This window comes from Papaver somniferum, chromosome 7 (assembly GCF_003573695.1).
Source record: "Papaver somniferum cultivar HN1 chromosome 7, ASM357369v1, whole genome shotgun sequence".
Lineage (NCBI taxonomy): Eukaryota > Viridiplantae > Streptophyta > Magnoliopsida > Ranunculales > Papaveraceae > Papaver > Papaver somniferum.
Window position 1 is genome coordinate 12994418 of NC_039364.1, and position 19305 is coordinate 13013722.

Here is a 19305-nt window from a genome sequence, read left to right on the forward strand (position 1 = left end):
GTAGGAGGTCGTGCGGGCCCCCAGTAGGAGGCCCGGGGGTGGGGTGGTGGACAGGAAGAATTCTAGGTGAGCTATCCATAGAAGAATTATTGTAATCATCACATCAATATAATTTTTCTCCCTACTGGGATTCATCCCTGGACGTAGACACAACTTGCCGAACCACGTAAAATCTTTGTCTCTTTTATCGTTCATCAATTAGTTTCCTTTTGAGGTTGGAACCCGTAGTTTAGACGATGGAGATAAACATATGTAAGAGGAAAAATTGATAGAGGGCTAGGATGAATGGAGGTGGATGTTTCAACCCTACAAGGCCCAAATGAGTTTTATCCGCCTGACAGCCTGTATCTACTGGTCCAGTTTGCTGACCCATTTTCAGTTTGCTGACCCATTTTCAGCGGCCCGTTTCTACCAGCATATTTATGAAACCCTAGAAGAAAGTTCCTGAATATTCCAGGTTACTTGATATACAAGTCCATACAAATATATAAATATATGTATCCTAAACCCTAGAGGGGGCAAGCAGGGGGGGAGGAATTCTAGGTGAGCTACCCATAGAAGAATTATTGTAATCATCACATCAATATAATTTTTCTCCCTACGGGGATTCATCCGTGGACGTAGGCATAACTTTCCGAACCACGTAAAATTTGTGTCTCTTTTATTGTTCATCAATTAGTTTCCTTATGAGGTTAGAACCCGTAGTTTAGATGATGGAGATAAACATAAGTAAGAGGGAAAATTGGTAGAGGGCTAGGATGAATAGAGGTGGATGTTTCAACCCTACAAGGCCCAAATGAGTTTTATCCGCGTAGTTGTTCCATTTTGTTGGATCATCATCACGGGGCTAACCAACCAACTGGGCTAGTCCATACTCCATATATAGCCAAAAGCATGACTCCCTATTTGAGGCTAGCAGACTGAGTCTCGTAGGGATGAGCATTTCAACAGTAATCCGTGGATTTCACCAGGACCAACCCTATATTTGCAGATGAAAACATTAAGATACCCTAATAATTGGGTCTTTCCTTCTGCTGGTCTCTCAAAAGGTATTGCTTTAATGTGGAAGAGTAATTTTCAGTTTGATATAGTCCACAATACTGATACAATGGTTAATGTTTTAATTGTTGCTAACCCGAGTAGTCATTATGAGAACTGTAAAAAAATTTCATATTGATACCGTAGGGTCTGACCATTCTCCTATACTCTTGGTGACTAGTCCTCAATCTCACCAAGGTAAAAAGCATATAGATATAACAAATATTGATTCCTTGATCTATCCTCTCATGAGGTCATTATCATTAGCTTTTCAGCTAGTAAATAGACTAAGATTTGTTAAGCGTGAGCTGAAACTTTGGAACACCAACCACTTTGGTAATATAGATCATAACCCCAGTTATCTGACTAATCAAGTAAAAGTTCTGAATAAGCAACCATCTTCTACTCAGAATCTCGCTGCTATCAAGCAAGTTGAAATAAATCTTAGCCACTGGCAGAAAATTCAAGAAGAGTTACGCTCAAAAATCCATAGTAGATTACATCAGGGAATTTAATAAAAATACTAGCTTATATCACTCCATTATGAATAGAATAAATAATTTCAATCATGTTTGTGCCCTTAAGCTTAGTGATGGTCAATGGTCCAACGGCACATTGCAGCTTGAGAATTTCAATCATATTTCTTGAATTGCATAAGTCCATGTATTAGTAATGAGGACAATGAGAAACTATTGAGTCCAATTACTAAGCAGGAAATAAGAAGTACTATTAAGCAGATGGATCCATGGTCTGGTCCAGGTCCCAATCGTTTCCCACCGGGGTTCTATAAGTGAATATGGAGCTGCTTGAAAATGACATCCTTAAAACTGTCAAAAGTTTTTTATTTTCGAGATGCCTGCTTAAAGAAATATGAAAAAGTGGATGTCTTAAAACCTCACCCAATATTTCGTTTAGGTAATATTTATGGACAAACTCCAATATAATTCCAAGAGAATCAACTAGACATTCAGACTCAATCAATGGAAATATATCCAAGAGTTATATCTCAATTTCTCAAAACAATCTGCAATCGAACAGATAGAAATATGCGAGCCTGATTAATATGAGAAATAACTTGAACGATACCAAAGTTGAATGTTCAAGTGTCAATCAATTTATATCAACAACCAAAGTTTGGATTATCTAATTGATTGAACTACGCACAACCTGTGATATTTCAATTATATAAACAAATATAATGCATAAAAGAAATAACACAGAAACCAGAAATTTTGTTAACAAGGAAACTGCAAATGCAGAAAAACCCCGGGACTTAATCCATATTTGAGCACTACAGAGTATTAAGACGCTACAGACATTAGGCTACTCCAAGTTAACTTCGGACTGGAATGTAGTTGAGCCCTAACTAATCTCACACCGATCAAGGTGCAGTCGAGTTCCTTACGCCTCTGAATCCCAGCAGGACTCTGCGCACTTGATTCCCTTAGCTGATCTCACCCACAAGCAAGAGTTGCTACGACCCAAAATTGAAGACTTGATAAACCAATATGTCTCACACAGAAAAGTCTATTGAATAGATAAATCTGTCTCCCGCAGAAATACCTACGAGTTTTATTCCGTCTTTTGATAAATCAAGATGATCAGGAGCCAATTGATACACCGGACTTATATTCTCGAAGAACAGTCCAGTAATATCAATCACATCACAATAATCTTAATCGTATGGTAGCGAAACAAGATATTGTGGAATCACAAACGATGAGATGAAGATGTTTGTGACTACTTTTTATCTTGCCTATCGGAGATTAAATCTCGAGCAAATCTTAGAGAAGATAGTACGCAAATACGATAGAATAAAGCAAGGTCAGAACAAACAACTACAGAGAAAATATTTGGGTCTGGCTTCACAATCCTAGTGAAGTCTTTTAGTCGTTAACCTATAATGGTTTTAGAAAAACTTAAGTTAAAGGAGAATCGACTCTAGTCGCAACTAGTATCACACAGGAGGTGTGGGGATTAGATTTCCCAGTTGCTAGAATTCTCCCTTATATAGTCTTCAAATCAGGGTTTGAAATCAATGTTACCTTGGTAACAAAGCATTCCATATTCATCATTAGATGAAAACCTGATTAGACTCAAGCTAATATCTTTCAATCGTTAGATCGAACTTAGCTTGTTACATACAAATGAAAAGTGGCTTCATTTAGATATGGGTAACCGTACATAAACGCTTGTTGGCTCAACAATAGTTAACCGAAGTTAGCCATATGAACACTTTCATACCAACCTTATTCATCTTAACATAACTAGTTCAAATGACTCAAATGAAACTAGTTCTAGATTTTTTCAATTGTTTATATTCTCATAGAAGTATACAAGACACAATTGATGAAAAATCGATTTTGATTCACTCGAATCAATTCATGAACATTATAGCCACGGTTTGCAAAAGATTGCATTCCTTAATTTATAAATGTATTAGCTCATGAACAAACTGAGTTTAGAACATAACTTACTCAAGTATGCAAACGGGTATGCATACCTAAGTAGCCGGACCTGGCTTGGGTTCTCTAGTATGTGAACGAGTACGCATACCTCCAAACTCAGGTGAATTTCCGGATTTGAACTTTAAGATGGTACGCATACGTGTATGCATACTAAGTTCTCAGACTTTCAACTAACCAACAAGTACGCATAGGGGTATGCATGCCATGGTTCACAGTCTTGGAATAATTTGCAACAGTTATCATACAAGTACGCATGTTATGCTATATCCAATCATGGTTAATTGTTCTAAACTCTTATTTTAATCATTGAAACATTCTTAGAAGACGACAATAGTTGTCTCACACAAACTATTAGCTTCAAAGTAATTTTCAAGTGATCGAATGATCAACACGAAACATCCCAAGTCTACGTCAAATGATTGTCTCACACAAATCATGTAAGATGCTACCAGGCGATTTTCACATGATCATCTTTTGGCTTTCGTCAAGAATATCAGATGAACTTGGTTAAAGCGAAAGCTTACCAACACATATTTCTTGAAATATGTAAGCGAGTTAAACTCAGCTCAAAATATCAAATGTGTATAATCGAAGTCTATATATCTATATGACTTCTATCTCAAATAGGTGATAGAGTAGATAGACTTTTGAGTGATATATGAGTTCAATTCTCCACATACTTTTTGTTGATGAAGTTCCACAATCTCCTTAGTAGTTCTCCGTCTTCAATTAATGAACGCCATGAAGTCTAAAGCTCAATTACACTTTCTTTCCTAATCCGAGACTTAGATATAAGTAGACTAGAAATCAAGATTTATAGTTTTGGAAACTAAACTTTACAAACAAGCTTGAGATAGCAACGCTTGCGAGTTCGACCGAGCAATGCTCTAACAAAATGAACCATACATTTCTTACTCTTATTCCTAAGATCAATAATCTTGTCACCCGCACGGATTTTAGACCTATATCTTTATGCAACTCGAACTACAAGATAATCTCTAAATTATCATAAATAAAATGAAACCATTATTGAGAAAAATCATTAACCTTTTTCAAGCGGCTTATGTTCCAAATAGAAATTTCCAGGTTCAGGACAATATGATTATAGCTGCAAGAATTAGTTCATTCCATAAAAAAAAATGAATAAAAAGGTCAGAGGTGGCATAATGGGGTTAAAGTTAGATATGTCGAAAGCGTTTGATAAAGTTGAATGGTGTTGCTTCATTCATGGAAAAATCATCATGACCACATTTACACCATAGATTACGATCCATCATCATCTACATGTACTGGTTCTGTTAACACAAATCTCCCATTTGTAGAAGACGATGATCTTCAGTATTTTGGATGTTGTAATGGTTTGGTTTGCGTAAGTCCTTATGACAGGGATATCATTCTCATTTGGAATCCATCCACAAATGTATTTAAGAAATTACCAAAATTACCCATACTAGATACACCAGTTACGGGTCCAGACAACCAGGACTACGATCTCATAGATATACAATATGGGTTTTGTTATAATTATGAGAGTGGGGAGTTCAAAGTGGTATGTCTTGCCAGATATAATGGTGATTCTGGGGATGAAGTTAAGGGGTCTGACGTTTACCTCTATACTTCAGGATCAAATACTTGGATAACACTTGATAGCATCTTTTATCATGTTATTAGCGAGCGTAATCAAGTGCCAATTAATGGAGTTATTCATTGGAAAGAATATCGTATGTATGATGAAGTATATCGTAGAGTTATTCTTGCTTTTGATTTTGAGAAAGAGGTATTCTAAGAGATGACATGGCCCGACTTGTTAAGCGTAGACATCAGAACAAATCTGTTTGTGTTTGGAGGGTCTCTTTGCATATGTGGGTTTGATAGTGACATTGGTGTTGAAGTGGTGCAGTTGAAGCAATATGAAGCCAGAAAGTCTTGGAATAAGCTTTTTACTATTGATATGAAAAAACATTTTGGGTTGGTTGAAGAATTTGTTCCCTTGCAACTCTTGAAGAACGATGAGTTTCTATTTGGTTTTTGATACGGATGTTGGTTTTCCATGAATTTGTTCCGCCTCAAAAACAACCATAGAAATATAAGGATTCCGATGTAGATGACCAACAACAGAACACTCGCATAAGCATAACCATTTCTCCTCTCATACATTTTATGGTCCTCTACCTAGATTGTAGAAGTTTGTGTTATGTTAGCTTTGTTGGATGGACGGATGCAACATGCATTGAAAATATATGGGTTTGCTGATGAAGAATACAATCTCATAATCTCTGTTGAAAAAAAAATGGGTTTCACAAAGGATGAATGACACAGAGAAGAAATTGTTGCACTCCAAAACTTTCAAGGCTTGTATAAATTTCTTTTAGACAAATATTTCTACCCTCCCAATAACAATTGGCGATTACAACAGGTATGCGAAATATTGCCTTCAGGATACAATGAAAGCCCTGCAACGAAAACTGAATTCAAGGTTTGTACCCCTTGATTCAATCAAGAACACACAAAGAGATTTCTGATTTCTGATGATGCTTTTGAAATAGAGAAAACAGATTGATTTTTCTTATATGTTAAACGAAACTGGGAGAAGCTATTTATAAAGGGTTTTGCACCTGTTGGGAATAGGTTTTTTATTCGCCAACAGGTTTCTATTCACGAAACGTCAGGTTCCTTCATCAACAGACATCAATGGTGTCCTGGGGCGATGCCCCCCAGGACCCCCCTTTGGTTAGCGGCGTTGAAAATATTCCAACAATCTCTATTGTTGATTTGTTATATGATGAAAATAAAATGGGTTTCCTTCTACTCATTAAGAGTTGATTTCTCATCTGATGAAGAGCAAATGGGTTTGGATCTACCAATGAAGAAATACTAATAAACAAATAGTTGTAATTTCGTACATCTTTGAAAAAATGAATGAATTTAGACCTATTTTAATTTGTCTGAATTATGTTTTAAGTCTTTAGTTTTGATGGAGGCACTGAAAGAAATGGTTCATTCGAACATTTTTTCTTTTTATTTTTGGGTAATTAATTTTTAAGTTATGTTGGTATACTTTGTTTCTTTCTAGTTTGTATGTCATCTCTATTTTGTAAGCTAATGTCAAGTGATCTATAATGAAGTCGTCATGCTTCCCTAACATTCCAGTCTTATGCAAACTTTTAAACTTGCAATACTTGCAATCACTGCTCCTGATAAATGACATCATGATGGGCGCAAAATTTCTCAAGGATGGAGTAAAGACAGAGGGAGACACATTTGCTGTAATATCCTAAGTTTATGTTATTGACGCAGAGACACTTGATTAGGTTGTACTGTAATTGAGGTGAATATTTTGGGACTAATTGCCACTCAATGCCAAATGAAATCACAAACCAAATAATGGTCACCTTCACAGGAATGCTCATTTAGTGTTGTTTCATGACTGGCTTTTCTAATTGATACATTCATGAGGGCCTAGCCTTCCTCCGAAATGTCCAACTTCATGTTCTTGGCAAGCAAAGAAAATATAAAACTCCGTGAACTTGTTGAGCATGACATAGTTTCAAAGGTTTTAACCATAGTTTTTTTTTTAAAATCAAGCATGAAAACTGGAGTAATGTGATTGTTTGTACCCAGAAAATACTTCCAGGCACTAAACACGATAATTTCGGCGATGATGATGAAAACTAGGGTTAATAACACAAATCAAGCATAAAGATGATAGACACGAATTTAACGTGGTTCGACATGGTTTGCCTACATCCACTGACGAATCCCCGTAAGGAGAGATACTTTATTGATGTATGGGTTACAGTGATCTTTGTTCCCTTTTTAGGGTTTGCTGGTGTATTTTTCTCTATCAGGGCTTGTCTCTTTTAGGGTTATAATTCCCCCTATTTATACAGTTCAATATCTGGGTTAAACCCCAATTTCGAGATAAACTTCCTCTGGTAGTAACTTGACTAGGAAGATATCTGGAATGTTTCATAACTTTCTCTGCAGCTTGGTCACCAAGTCATCATCCAGAAACTTCCACAATTTTCTTCCAGGTTTTTTCCATTGGATCGGTGGAAACGGGCCAAACTGGTATGGGCCTGCGGATTTGACCGACGACCTTGACTTTGACTGGTGGTAGGTTGGGAAACCTACAATAAAATACTGCAAGTTCACAGTTTCTAACAAGCAGAACAATGACAAGTATAGGTCGTTTCCACCAGGAGTGTGAAATACTACTACTAATTAATATCAAAACTAACTAATCGACAAGATGATGTTTGAACGATTTTCAGAAATTTGGAACAAAATGAAATAATAATAATTCTAACAGTAAACAAAATGAGAGCGGGTTATTAGGATTTTCGGTCTCCACCAATTAATTATGCAAATTCTACTAGTCATTAAAAATATATTCCATGCATTTTCAAATATTGTTTCTCCACTGTAATTTTCTTCGCTTCATGGGTAGTGATTCTAAAGCATTACCTATCAATCCTAAAGCATATCACGTCAAGGGATTTAACCAAAGAACGCCATATCAATTGAAAAGCATAAATAATCAAGAAAATCACATGAACAATAAAATACCAAGCCATATGAAGAAAAACTACTAGTCATTCAAATCATTATTGAGCATATAAATGTAGAGTTTACACAATTAAATTGGTTTCTACCTAAACCCTAACATGACTCTAGCTAGACATGGCTTTCTCAAAAACCGTAAACATATTAAAATCAAACTCTAGCTAATGAAAAATGGAGAATCGAAAACAAAACTTCAAAACCCTTCTCTACTTACGGCCCTGTGGCCGGGCGCCTCCTCTCAAATAGTCGACACCCCTTCTTATAACCTTCCCTTTTTTTTATTTCATTAATCAAAGAATCAAAATAAATTATTCTATGAAAATATCTTGCATGCAAGTTGATGTCGTCAACAATATCTTTCCCCAAATAGTATTGCCACCTCGTTCTTCCAATGAAATAATAATCTCTCCTTATTTCCAAAATCTTCCAAATGAAGAAAGAGTTATTTTATTTCCAAAATAATCTCACGTGTAAATATTCCTCAATTAATTCTTCACATGGCAAATAAATTATCTTTCCCGGTGGAATATATTTGTAATAAAGTAAGAAAGATAAAATACTCCCATTTTGAGTTTGCATGTGCCAACCCCACTTTGATTTCAATTCATTTGCTGCGTTTGTGCCTCGCCTATGAAACAATTTTATGCTGCTGATATATATGGAGATACCAGACCAGCTACATTTTGTCATTTTTTTCATTGTGGTTGCTGATATATGGAAATACCAGGCCCTCCTCATTTCATCATTGTGGTTGCTGATACATGGAAATACCAGGCCAACCACATTTCATCATTGTGGTTGTTGATATATGGAAGTACCAGGCCAACCACATTTTTCCATTTTCATCGCAAACACCATTAAGTCTCACATTTTGCTGTTTATTCGCTGGATGATCGAATTCACTTATACTTTCTACAAAAGCAATAAAATAGTATTAGTAAATAAAATATTGTATCATAGCTAATATAAATATGGGTATAAAATGTAGCATATACATGCTTATCAACTGGAAGGGTTGACTTTTGTCGTTGACTGTAAAGATCGATCTTTAGCAGACTGCCTTGACTGCAGACATGGTTGGATAATAGATGGTTGGCAACATGGATTGAGACCGGCTGACAGTACGACTAGCAACAAGGCTGGAAACTGGTTGGCAGCGCATCTGGCAACTTGGCTGGAAACTGGTTGGCATCACTGCTGGCGACCTGGATGGAAACTGGCTGGCAGCACTACTGGAAATATGGATGGAGTACTTCGCCTGTGCACAAGGTCGGGGGACATGGCCGGCGAACTTGGCCGGGGGGCATGGCCGGGGAGCATTCGGAAAAACCGCTAGCAACTTAGCTACGACCATTGACCAATTGTTGACTTTTTCGGTTGACCCATTGTTGAATTTGACCATTGACTAGTCATTGACTTCATGTAACACTGGGTCGTTTGGTGAGCTGCGTCTGTTGGCTGGTTGGTAGGCTTAGATGACGGCTGAATGGTGGTCCAGACAATATTCTGGCCCAATATGTGGTAATTTTTTCATGGTACAAACATCGCCCCCTCTTAACCTCCCACTTGTTGGGGGTTAAGAAGTTATTTTTCCATTTTTTATTGACATACAATGGTAAAATCGCTCCCAAGCGTGGATTATTGTTGTTGAAGTGAATGACGAACTTCCCTTGCTGTTTGCGGAAACCATAACCAAGACGCCCCCAAGTGAGGTTAAAGGTTGAACGACATAAGGGGAACACGAACCATTGTTGTAGACAAAAACTGGATTTGAAAAACAAACTTATCTGCAATAGAAGCGTGATATTGGAGCAGCTGCATGAAGCATGAGTACAACGATTGCGGGCGAAAGATGATCCGGACAATCACCGGTGAAACTGGATTACAGTGATTGATGTGAAACAATTGTATTCTTGAAAGTGAGATGCATATGTTGATCAAAACTGATCTGCAATGGTTGGTGCAAAACTGAACTGCAACAGTTGTGTAGAACTTAGATTGGTAACAGTTGTTGGAAAAGACGAGCTATCTTTGCAATCACTGAGCTAGAATCTGTGTCAGCGGTTGTTGCAAACAAAACTTGAATATGCAGGATGATCGTAATTTCTAACCAAACTGGGTAGCAGTAGCTGTTGGTATTAAACTGTTTTCAAGTACAGACTGAGTTATGGTAGTTGCGAGCGAAAGGGTGTGATTCTTCAATAGTTGGGATGGTAACAAACTTTGTGTGCCGTTGGACCTCGAGCGATCTTAGTTATGCTACTGGATATGACATCGATCTTTATATGTCGTCAATAGTTATATGAATCAGGATAACATGAGTGATGTAAAACTGGACCGCAACAGTTAAGAATGAAACTGGATCTTCAATAAAAACTGGACTGTATCAATTGTGAGCAAATATGTAATGAAGCATATGCGATCAGATAGTCTAAAGGTTTTGAGCAAAGTTGTACTGCAGCAGCTGCGATCATCTAGACTACATGAGCTGCAGACGAAGATGGACTGCGATCATCTAGACTGCAGGAGATACGAGGGAAGTTGGACTGCAGCAGCTGCGATTAGCTGAGTACAACAATTATGAGAAAAACTTGGCTGCATGAGTTGCGCCCAACTGAGTACAGCAGTTATGAGCGAACTGCATCAGTTGCATCCAACTGAGTACAACAGTTATGAGCGAACTGCATCAGTTGCATCCAACTGAGTACAGCAATTGCTCAGAAACTGGACTACAGAAGCTGCGATCAGCTGGACTGCAACAGTTATTAATTTTATTGTTTGCGATAATCGCATCAAAATGTTAAGGTGTATACTCGCCCCCTCTTAATCTTGTAACTCGTTGTAATATTAAGAAGCTCGGTTTTTCCTTTGTTTTGATTTCCAGCAACTGAATTTCACATTGTATTTAGGTGCTACGTAACTCTCCCCCAAATATGTGGAGTGTTACGTAGCTTGCCACAAAAGAGTTACTTTAGACCGTGAGGTGTTACATATCTCTCCCCTAAGTGATGATCAACCACGTTGAAGTGATATGAAACTCTCCCCAAGAAGATGGTGATTGTCATGCTGCCCAATGCTCGCACAAGGGTGCACTTCCTTGCTGCATCTTGCTCGCGCATGAAAAGTTGAAGGTGTTTGCTATCTGGAATACGCGCAAGGGGCCAGTCCCACTATTCCAGATGCCCACAGAAATGAGATGTGTGCATCTACACATGACTTGGAATGCGAAAACACTCCCCACATTGTAGACGTTTCTTTGAACAAAAGTATGCATGATTATATGAAATGATGCAAAAATAGTTAAATTGTATACATACCTTATGAGAAGTACTATTGCGACTTGGTTTATATAGTGATTAGGATCTCCCAGTGGTGATAATTGTCGAACAACATGTTGCGAATTTTTATTTAGGAAAGAGCATTTCCGAACTGTAAAAATAATGTCGTTGGGAATCGATCTCATTCGATGTCGCCACTCCAATCTAAAAAAATAACTTTTTCCAAAACGTTGAAATTCCGCCATCATGATGTTGGAATTTCACATGCGATCTCAACGATTCGAAAATCGGTCAATTCGGATGTACGCCGAAGAAGTTATCGAAGAAACAAAATTGTATGTTGAGTAAGCCGTGTGGAAAAATTTCTGACGAGGCAGGAGTGGCGCAACTTCCACTGTCATGGAACTTTTCACGGTAGAAAATTGCGAATGTGACAACTGATATCGTTAGGTGCAAACTGACTTGGCACCCGGTTGACGATGTGGCATTCACATGTTGATGAAGTGATCCATTTTCTAATGGCTTTGCTCGGTGAGCACCTTGCTCTAAAAATGTTGATGATGTGATTGCTCTAAAAATATTCTTCTCCAAATGTAGAAAGTTTACCGTCATGATGTAGGATATTGAAATATTATTGCAACGAGCCAAAAATCATCTAATTCAGACGTCATACGAATGAAATATCAAAGAAACAAAATCGAACATCAAGCCCACGACGAATAGTTTTCGTAAGCCCACAGTGGGGCATATAAATCTGCAAGGCCAACAACATGGGGAGGAAAAATCCATGGAGCCATTGGCTTGACTTGGCTAGCGACTCGGTTGATTGAGCCATCTCGGCTTGGCTTGGCGGGGCGTAAATATACGGCAGCATTAAGTAGCGGGGTGGAAAAATTTCAGGACTAAGGGAATAAGAGGTATATAGAATTCATTCACCTCTTCCGAACAGAGCTTGGTCCAGACGCAGAAGTTGCCGTCGGGAAGATCTGCCAGACGGAGATCGGCCGCCAGAATTCATGCTACTGTCACCGGAGACAATGAGCACGCCTGAGAAAATGTCTGCATCGGAGAAGGTGACAATGACGTCATGGTGACGCTGGCAGATGACGTTATACTGACGTTTTCAACGATGATGCCAACGACGTCATAACAGCGTTACATTGGACGGTTCATATTGGCTGAGTGGTTAACGACGTTAAGATAACTTGACGGCGTCATAACCTTTCTGACAGTTTTATGTTGTGATGACGTGGCATCTGATGTGGTTGATGACGTAAACAAGACCTTGACGTGGGTGATGAAAATCTGATGTAGGTGAACGGAACCTATAAACATAATGTGGGTGACAACAAACTAATATGGGTGAACTGTACCTTTAAAGTGGGTGAAATTGGCCTCCTGGAAAGGCCGCCGGGTATAGCCACTTTTGAAACTTTCCGCAACACTTTTCACGAACTGTGGTCTTTTCTCTCGAACTTTTTGTAACAATTTTATGAATTGTTGTCTTTCCATCTTGCAACGGTTGGTGTAACATAAAGAACTGTTGTCTTTTCTCCTTGAATTTTCTGCAACAGTTTTCTGTAACGGTTATTTGAGATGCCTTTGTGGACCTTTTCAGGAAACTTTTGTGATGCTTCACTGGAGGTTTTTCCTAGGGTTCTCTGTCGTACGTGCAGCTGGTGCAAGTACCTGATGGAAGGAGTTAGTGATAGTTAGGCTGACAACCGCTAATCATGATGGTGGTGATGGCAACGAACTTAGAACTCGGACATGCAACCGCTACGTTATCTGGGATGCAATTTCTTCGAACTCTGGACTTGTCTTGTTGCGAACCGAACATCCTCACAACAGTTTTGATGATGCTTTTACGCCATCTTTTACCGTGGACAGAACGTCCTGAGAGCGGTTCATTGGTTTTTGTCGCGATGTAGTTTCAGTGGTTTCTGAAGGTAATATAGTTTCAGCATACCTGGAATAGCGAATCTGGACTGCGGCAGTTGCGACCAAATGGACTGCAGTAACTGCGATTATCTGGTCTGCAGCAGCTGCGATCTGTTGGACTACAACAATTGTGATCAAACTGGACTATATTAGTTATGATCAATTGGACTGCAGTAGTGGTTTTTGACGGCGTCCAAACTTCTTTTTCAGGAACACGATTTTAAATCTTTCTGAAACACTTTTCTCAACGGGAAAACACGATTCCTTTTCTCATGGATCCCCTTAGTCGGCGTCAATGTTTGTACCCAGAAAATATTTTCCGGCACTAAGCACGATAATTTCGGCGATGATGATGAAAACTAGGGTTAATAACTCAAATCAAGCACAAAGATGATACACACGGGTTAGGCATGGTTTTCCTACATCCACGGACGAATCCCCGTAGAGAGAGATACTTTATTGATGTATGGGTTACAATGATTTTTGTTCCCTTTTTAGAGTTTGCTGGTATATTTTTCTCTATCAGGGAGTGTCCCTTTTAGGGTTATTATTCCCCCTATTTATACAGTTCTATACCGGGGTTAAACCCTAATTTTGAGATAAACTTCCTCTGCAAGTAACTTGATTACGAAGATATCTGGAATGTTCCAGAACTTTCTTTGCAGCTTGGTCAACAAGTCAGTCAGAAACTTCCACAATCTTCTTCTAGGGATTTTTCACTAGATCGGTGGAAACAAGCCAAACTGGCATGGGCCTGTGGGTTTAACCAACAACCTTGACTTTGAATGACATGGTTGACTTTTGTCGTTGACTGTGAAGATCGATCTTTGAATAACAGACTGCCTTGACTGGAGACATGGTTGTATATTGGATGGTTTGCAACATGGATTGAGACTGGCTGACAGTACGACTAGAAACAAGGCTAGGAATTGGTTGGCAGCGCATCTGGCAACTTGGCTGGAAACTGGTTGGAAGCATTGCTGTCGATCTGGATGGAAACTGGCTGGCATCACTGCTGGCAATCTAAATGGAGTATTTCTCCTTTGCACAAGGCCGGGGGACATGGCCGACGGACTTGGCCGGGGAGCATTCGGCAGCACCGTTGGAAACTTGGCTACTATCGTTGAGCAACTGTTGACTTTTTCGGTTGACCAGTCATTGACTTTGACCAATGACTAGTCGTTGACTTCATGTAACACTGGGCCGGCTGGTGAGTTGCGTATGTTGGCTAGTTGGCAGGCTTAGGTGACGACTGAATGGTGGCCCAGACAATATTCTGTCCCAATATGTGGTAATTTGATCATGGTACAAACAGTGATGCCTATTATGATAAAAATTATAATCAAACTTGTATTGGTATTGTGTTACTGACATTTGATGTTTCTCAAAGTTGTTGTAGTAATAGTTCGTCCAAGACTTGTACATATTTTGATTTTTAGACTTAATTTTTTTAAGCAAAGAAAATAAAGCAAATAAATGTTGATATGTTCTGAAAATTATGGAGAAGCTGGAGCTAGGATTTCACCATTCATCAATACTTATGTGGTTCTAAATTAATTTATATCATGCAATTTAAACAATTGATTCGATTCTAAAGTATTGCTAAAATCAAATTTTCAAAATATTTAATGTTAGTCGCAAGTATAACGCATCAAGAGTCTAAAACTAAGCATGCATCATCAAGAGAAAACACATTTGATTAATGAAAATCATTTAATTCATTTTTTACCAATGCAATTGATAATATAAAAATATTGCATAAATTTATAAAATAAATATTACCACATAATTCTTGAGAGAATGGCTTCCTCCGTCACCCCAGGGATTTGGTTTAGCTCATCATATTGGAAACACGCTCAAAATTTATTTTTATTGTTCAAAGGTGGTGTACAAATGATGAAATGGAGAAAAATAATAAAACCGAGTTTGTAGCACTTATATTTGTTACAAACTCAATTTTTACAGGAAACGATAAAAGGTAACTGTCGCTAGCACTGTTGAAGAACGACTGTATCTGTGTGTCTTATGTTCTTCGTATGTTCTTCACCAACAACAAAAAATATTATTCCTGTAACTATGATTTCCGGCTCTCTAATGTTCTAAACTACTCCCAATTCTCTCCAATCACTCCGTAACATCTCACTGATATCCCATCACCTATTTATAACCCATCAGCAGCAAAATATCACGTAATAACTTCATATAATTCTCCATTACTCGGCATTATTCCTCACGACCAGTTTAGAAAATAATTCAGATTTTTGATCTCTACACGCGTTCCGAAGCTTTCAAATTGCCATATTTAACTCCTTCACACTCCAAATAGTTGTTAGGGTCTTCCAAACACGTGCAAACTCCTCTACTGCTCGCGCAATCTTGTGAATATCTCCTCCGATGAGTATCTCTCTGATTTCTTCGAATCTTGGTATTCAGTCCAACTGGATCGAAACCAACACATACATAATCCCTGTCTAGCCCATTGGAGTATACCCAATTAATTTCAGCCCTTTAGTCTCACTGCAACAAGCTCAAATCCCAAACCCTAATTCCGGCAGTTGAAAACTTGGTTTTCCCGCCATTTTTCAGAATTCAAACGAAAAGGAAAGGTTGCCCCCTATCCAGAGCAGGGGTGCGAATAGAAGTTCCTTGAGGGGTGCCATGGGGGTGCCCCTTATCAAAACAGCGGGTGCCGATAACAATTCTTCCTGGCGCTTTAGACAACTTTTCGAGCCGATTTTTTCCAAAAATGTTTATTTCCCAAAATACCTACACACATAAAACACCATAATAAGTACAAAATCGAGTACCAACAATACAGAAAATTGAGGACAACTTAGACACAAAAATGTGTCTATCAAATACCCCCAAACTTATTATTTGCTAGTCCTCAAGCAAAACTAATCTAGAAATTCCTAACTCACTAGGTAGCCCTAGTGACCGAGATATAGTCTCGGGAGGGTTTACCAGAGGTGTACCCACAAAACCTTTACTCCAGACCCTAGCTATCTACGCAGAACCTTGTATGGCACTAAAGAATCTCCTTGGTTGGCATACAATCATTGACGATAGAAGAAAGTACCCTGGTGCGAAATTCCAATTGATGTACACGAGTTTGCACTTAAGCATACTGAAATTCATATATAAGTGACAGAGCTCTACTCAGATAGTTTCTGGACATCATAACCGGAGTCAACCAATCACATGTAAAGATTAAGAAGATGGATGAGAGAAAAAGTAGATGGTTTTGATGTTGACTAAGGTGAACGGTGTTTCCCATATCTGTCTGAAGGCCACTACTAGGATGAACCTATCATAATGGACCGAGATACCGGCCTGACTAATATCAACAGAGCTGGCATATACAAGGGGACTAGAGGGTGATAATCCTAACTCTAGGTCCACACAACTGGCATATACAAGGGCACCAGTGGTCGAATTTATTGAATTTATTCCAATTGGTCTGGTCTCAATTTCTTTTTTCATTTTTTTTTGTATCTCAATCACTCTATTTCACCCTATCAATGGTAACAACTTGAATCGTGTGCCCCACCAAATCACTTAGAAACATAGTTAAAGGAAAATAAAATAAAAATAGAAGTGAAAAGGATTCAACGAGATATGGCGAACTACCATTTTTTTTTCACACCTGAGCTCGGTGCTTTTCTGAATAGACTCTATTTAGATGTTTCCATCCAACTCATATTGGTTCCTCAACTTCTACAACCAAGACGCTTCCATCCTCTTAGATTGGTTACTGACATCCTTAATAAACATAAATTTCTAGGCTCTGGAGTTTATTTGTTGCAACTAAAAGCTAACAAAATTTTCTTCCCCACCCCCAAACTTAAATCTAACATTGTCCTCAATGTTTCTAATGAAAGAGCAATACCAAAAAAATAAAGTAACACGAGGAATCAGTTAAGAGAGAAGTCGGAAAGATAGTACCTGGGAAAAGCGTAAAAATCTTTCTACGGAGATTAAGGAAGAAAATAATATACAACATACAAACCGCGTTGATGGTCACTCAAGGGTAAAGAGGGTCCTCCATAGGGACCTCTTCAACATCACCTGTAGGAAAGGGCTCTAGAAAGGGTTTCAATCTTTGATTGTTAACCTTCAAAGAATTACTACCATCCGGTGTCTCGATCTCAATAGCTCCATGAGGAAAGACAATGCGAACAATAAAAGGACCCATCCACCGAGAACGTAACTTCCCATGGAAAAGATGCAAGCGGGTATCATACAGAAGAACTTTTTGACCTGGAGAAAATGACTTTCTTAAAATATTTCTATCATGCACAAGTTTCATTTTGTTCTTATACTCTTTAGCACTATCGTAAGCATCTTTACGAATCTCTTCCAACTCATTGAGCTGGAGTTTCCTATGGGCTCATGCCTTGTCAAGTGAAAAGTTTAGCTTCTTAACATCCCAATATGCTATATGTTATAACTCAACAGGTAAGTGACATGCCTTTCCATACACAAGTCGATAAGGTGACATTCCAATGGGGGTCTTAAACTCAGTATAGTAATCCCATAAGGCATCAGTAAGCCTAGACGACCAGTCTTTCCGATTAGGATTAACTGTTTTCTCTAATATACGCTTTATCTACCTATTGGAAACCTTTACCTGACCACTAGTCTGTGGATGATAAGGGGTAGCTACCTTATGTGTAATACCAAATTTCTTCATCAAAAGCCTAAAAGGTCCATTACAAAAGTGCGACCCACCATCACTAATTATAACACGCGGTGTACCAAAACGTGTAAGTATATTATCTTTCAAGAACTCAATCAAAACCTTATGGTCATTGTTTTTACACGCAACCGCCTCAATCCACTTAGAGACATAGTCTACAACGACAAGGATGTATAGGTTACCAAAAGAATTAGGAAACAGACCCATAAAGTCAATACCCCACACATCAAAGACCTCAACAACTAAAATAGGGTTCAAGGGAATCATGTTCCTACGATAAATGGTTCCTAATTTCTGGCAATGCTCACAAGTAACACAGTAACTGTGGCAGTCTTTAAACAACGAAGGCCAGTAGAATCCACACTGCAATATCTTAGCAGCAGTCTTCTTAGCACTGAAGTGACCTCCACAAGCATGATCATGACAAAAGTAAATAATACTGGACTGGTCACTCTCAGGTATACATCTCCTAATAATCTGGTCTGGACAATATTTAAATAAATAAGGATCATTGTAGTTGCATCTTTTCTGATGACTACACCCAAGTAAGATTAAATACTAAAACCTACTAGAACATACAAGATTCAAGACGAACAAGATGTAAAGAGCATAAAAGATAAAGATTAACACAAGCATATAACGTGGTTCGTCCATGAAGACCTACGTCCACGGGAAAGAAGACGTTTTCTTATTGATTATAAGGTATTACCCTTGAAGGAAGTACAAATATCACTTAGATTTCTAACTTTCTCTCTATCTAGATCTCTCTCAGGAATTCTCTGTATAAAGACCATCTATTGTTACATAAGTTGTCCATCTCCTTCTACATGGAATGGTATTTATAGGCAAAATTAGACTCGTGAAGGTCTAGCCTCGCCGAGAATGTGGAGTAATGAGCGTATATCATGGGGATAATGTAATCTTGATGGCAAGATGGTGAAGGAACTTGTATAGATTACATGGAAGAGTTGTGCTAGAAGTTTAAGAAACATCGGTTCCGATGGTGCTGATGCAACAAGGAGGAGGTTAGGCTTAGGTGGTTCTTTTAGACGAAAGTTCGAGACAACTCAACGGAATGCGTCAGTGACTATGTCCTCTTTGGACATGGCTTAATTATCAACCTAGAAGGGAGGGCGGCCCTGAATAAGGGTAAAACAAAAGAACATGTTCGTACGCAAAGTGAAGAAGTAAGAAGACAACTGCTGGGTTTTTTTTCACGTCACAAAAGGTGGTGATTGTTAGGTTTTTTGTTCCGTGAGAATATATGGTTCTGGAATTCTCTAGAATATAGGATAGGTATTTGAGTGTTTCCGAA

The 19305-nt window shown here is 38.4% G+C and overlaps 1 protein-coding gene across 1 annotated transcript; it reads left to right on the top strand.

Moving 5' to 3' along the window:
* Positions 1-4716: 4716 nt before the first annotated feature.
* LOC113294146 (F-box protein At5g49610-like) lies at positions 4717-5292 on the top strand. The gene has a single exon (XM_026542564.1). The coding sequence runs from the start codon at positions 4717-4719 to the stop codon at positions 5290-5292; it is 576 nt and encodes a 191-aa protein (XP_026398349.1).
* Positions 5293-19305: the final 14013 nt, after the last annotated feature.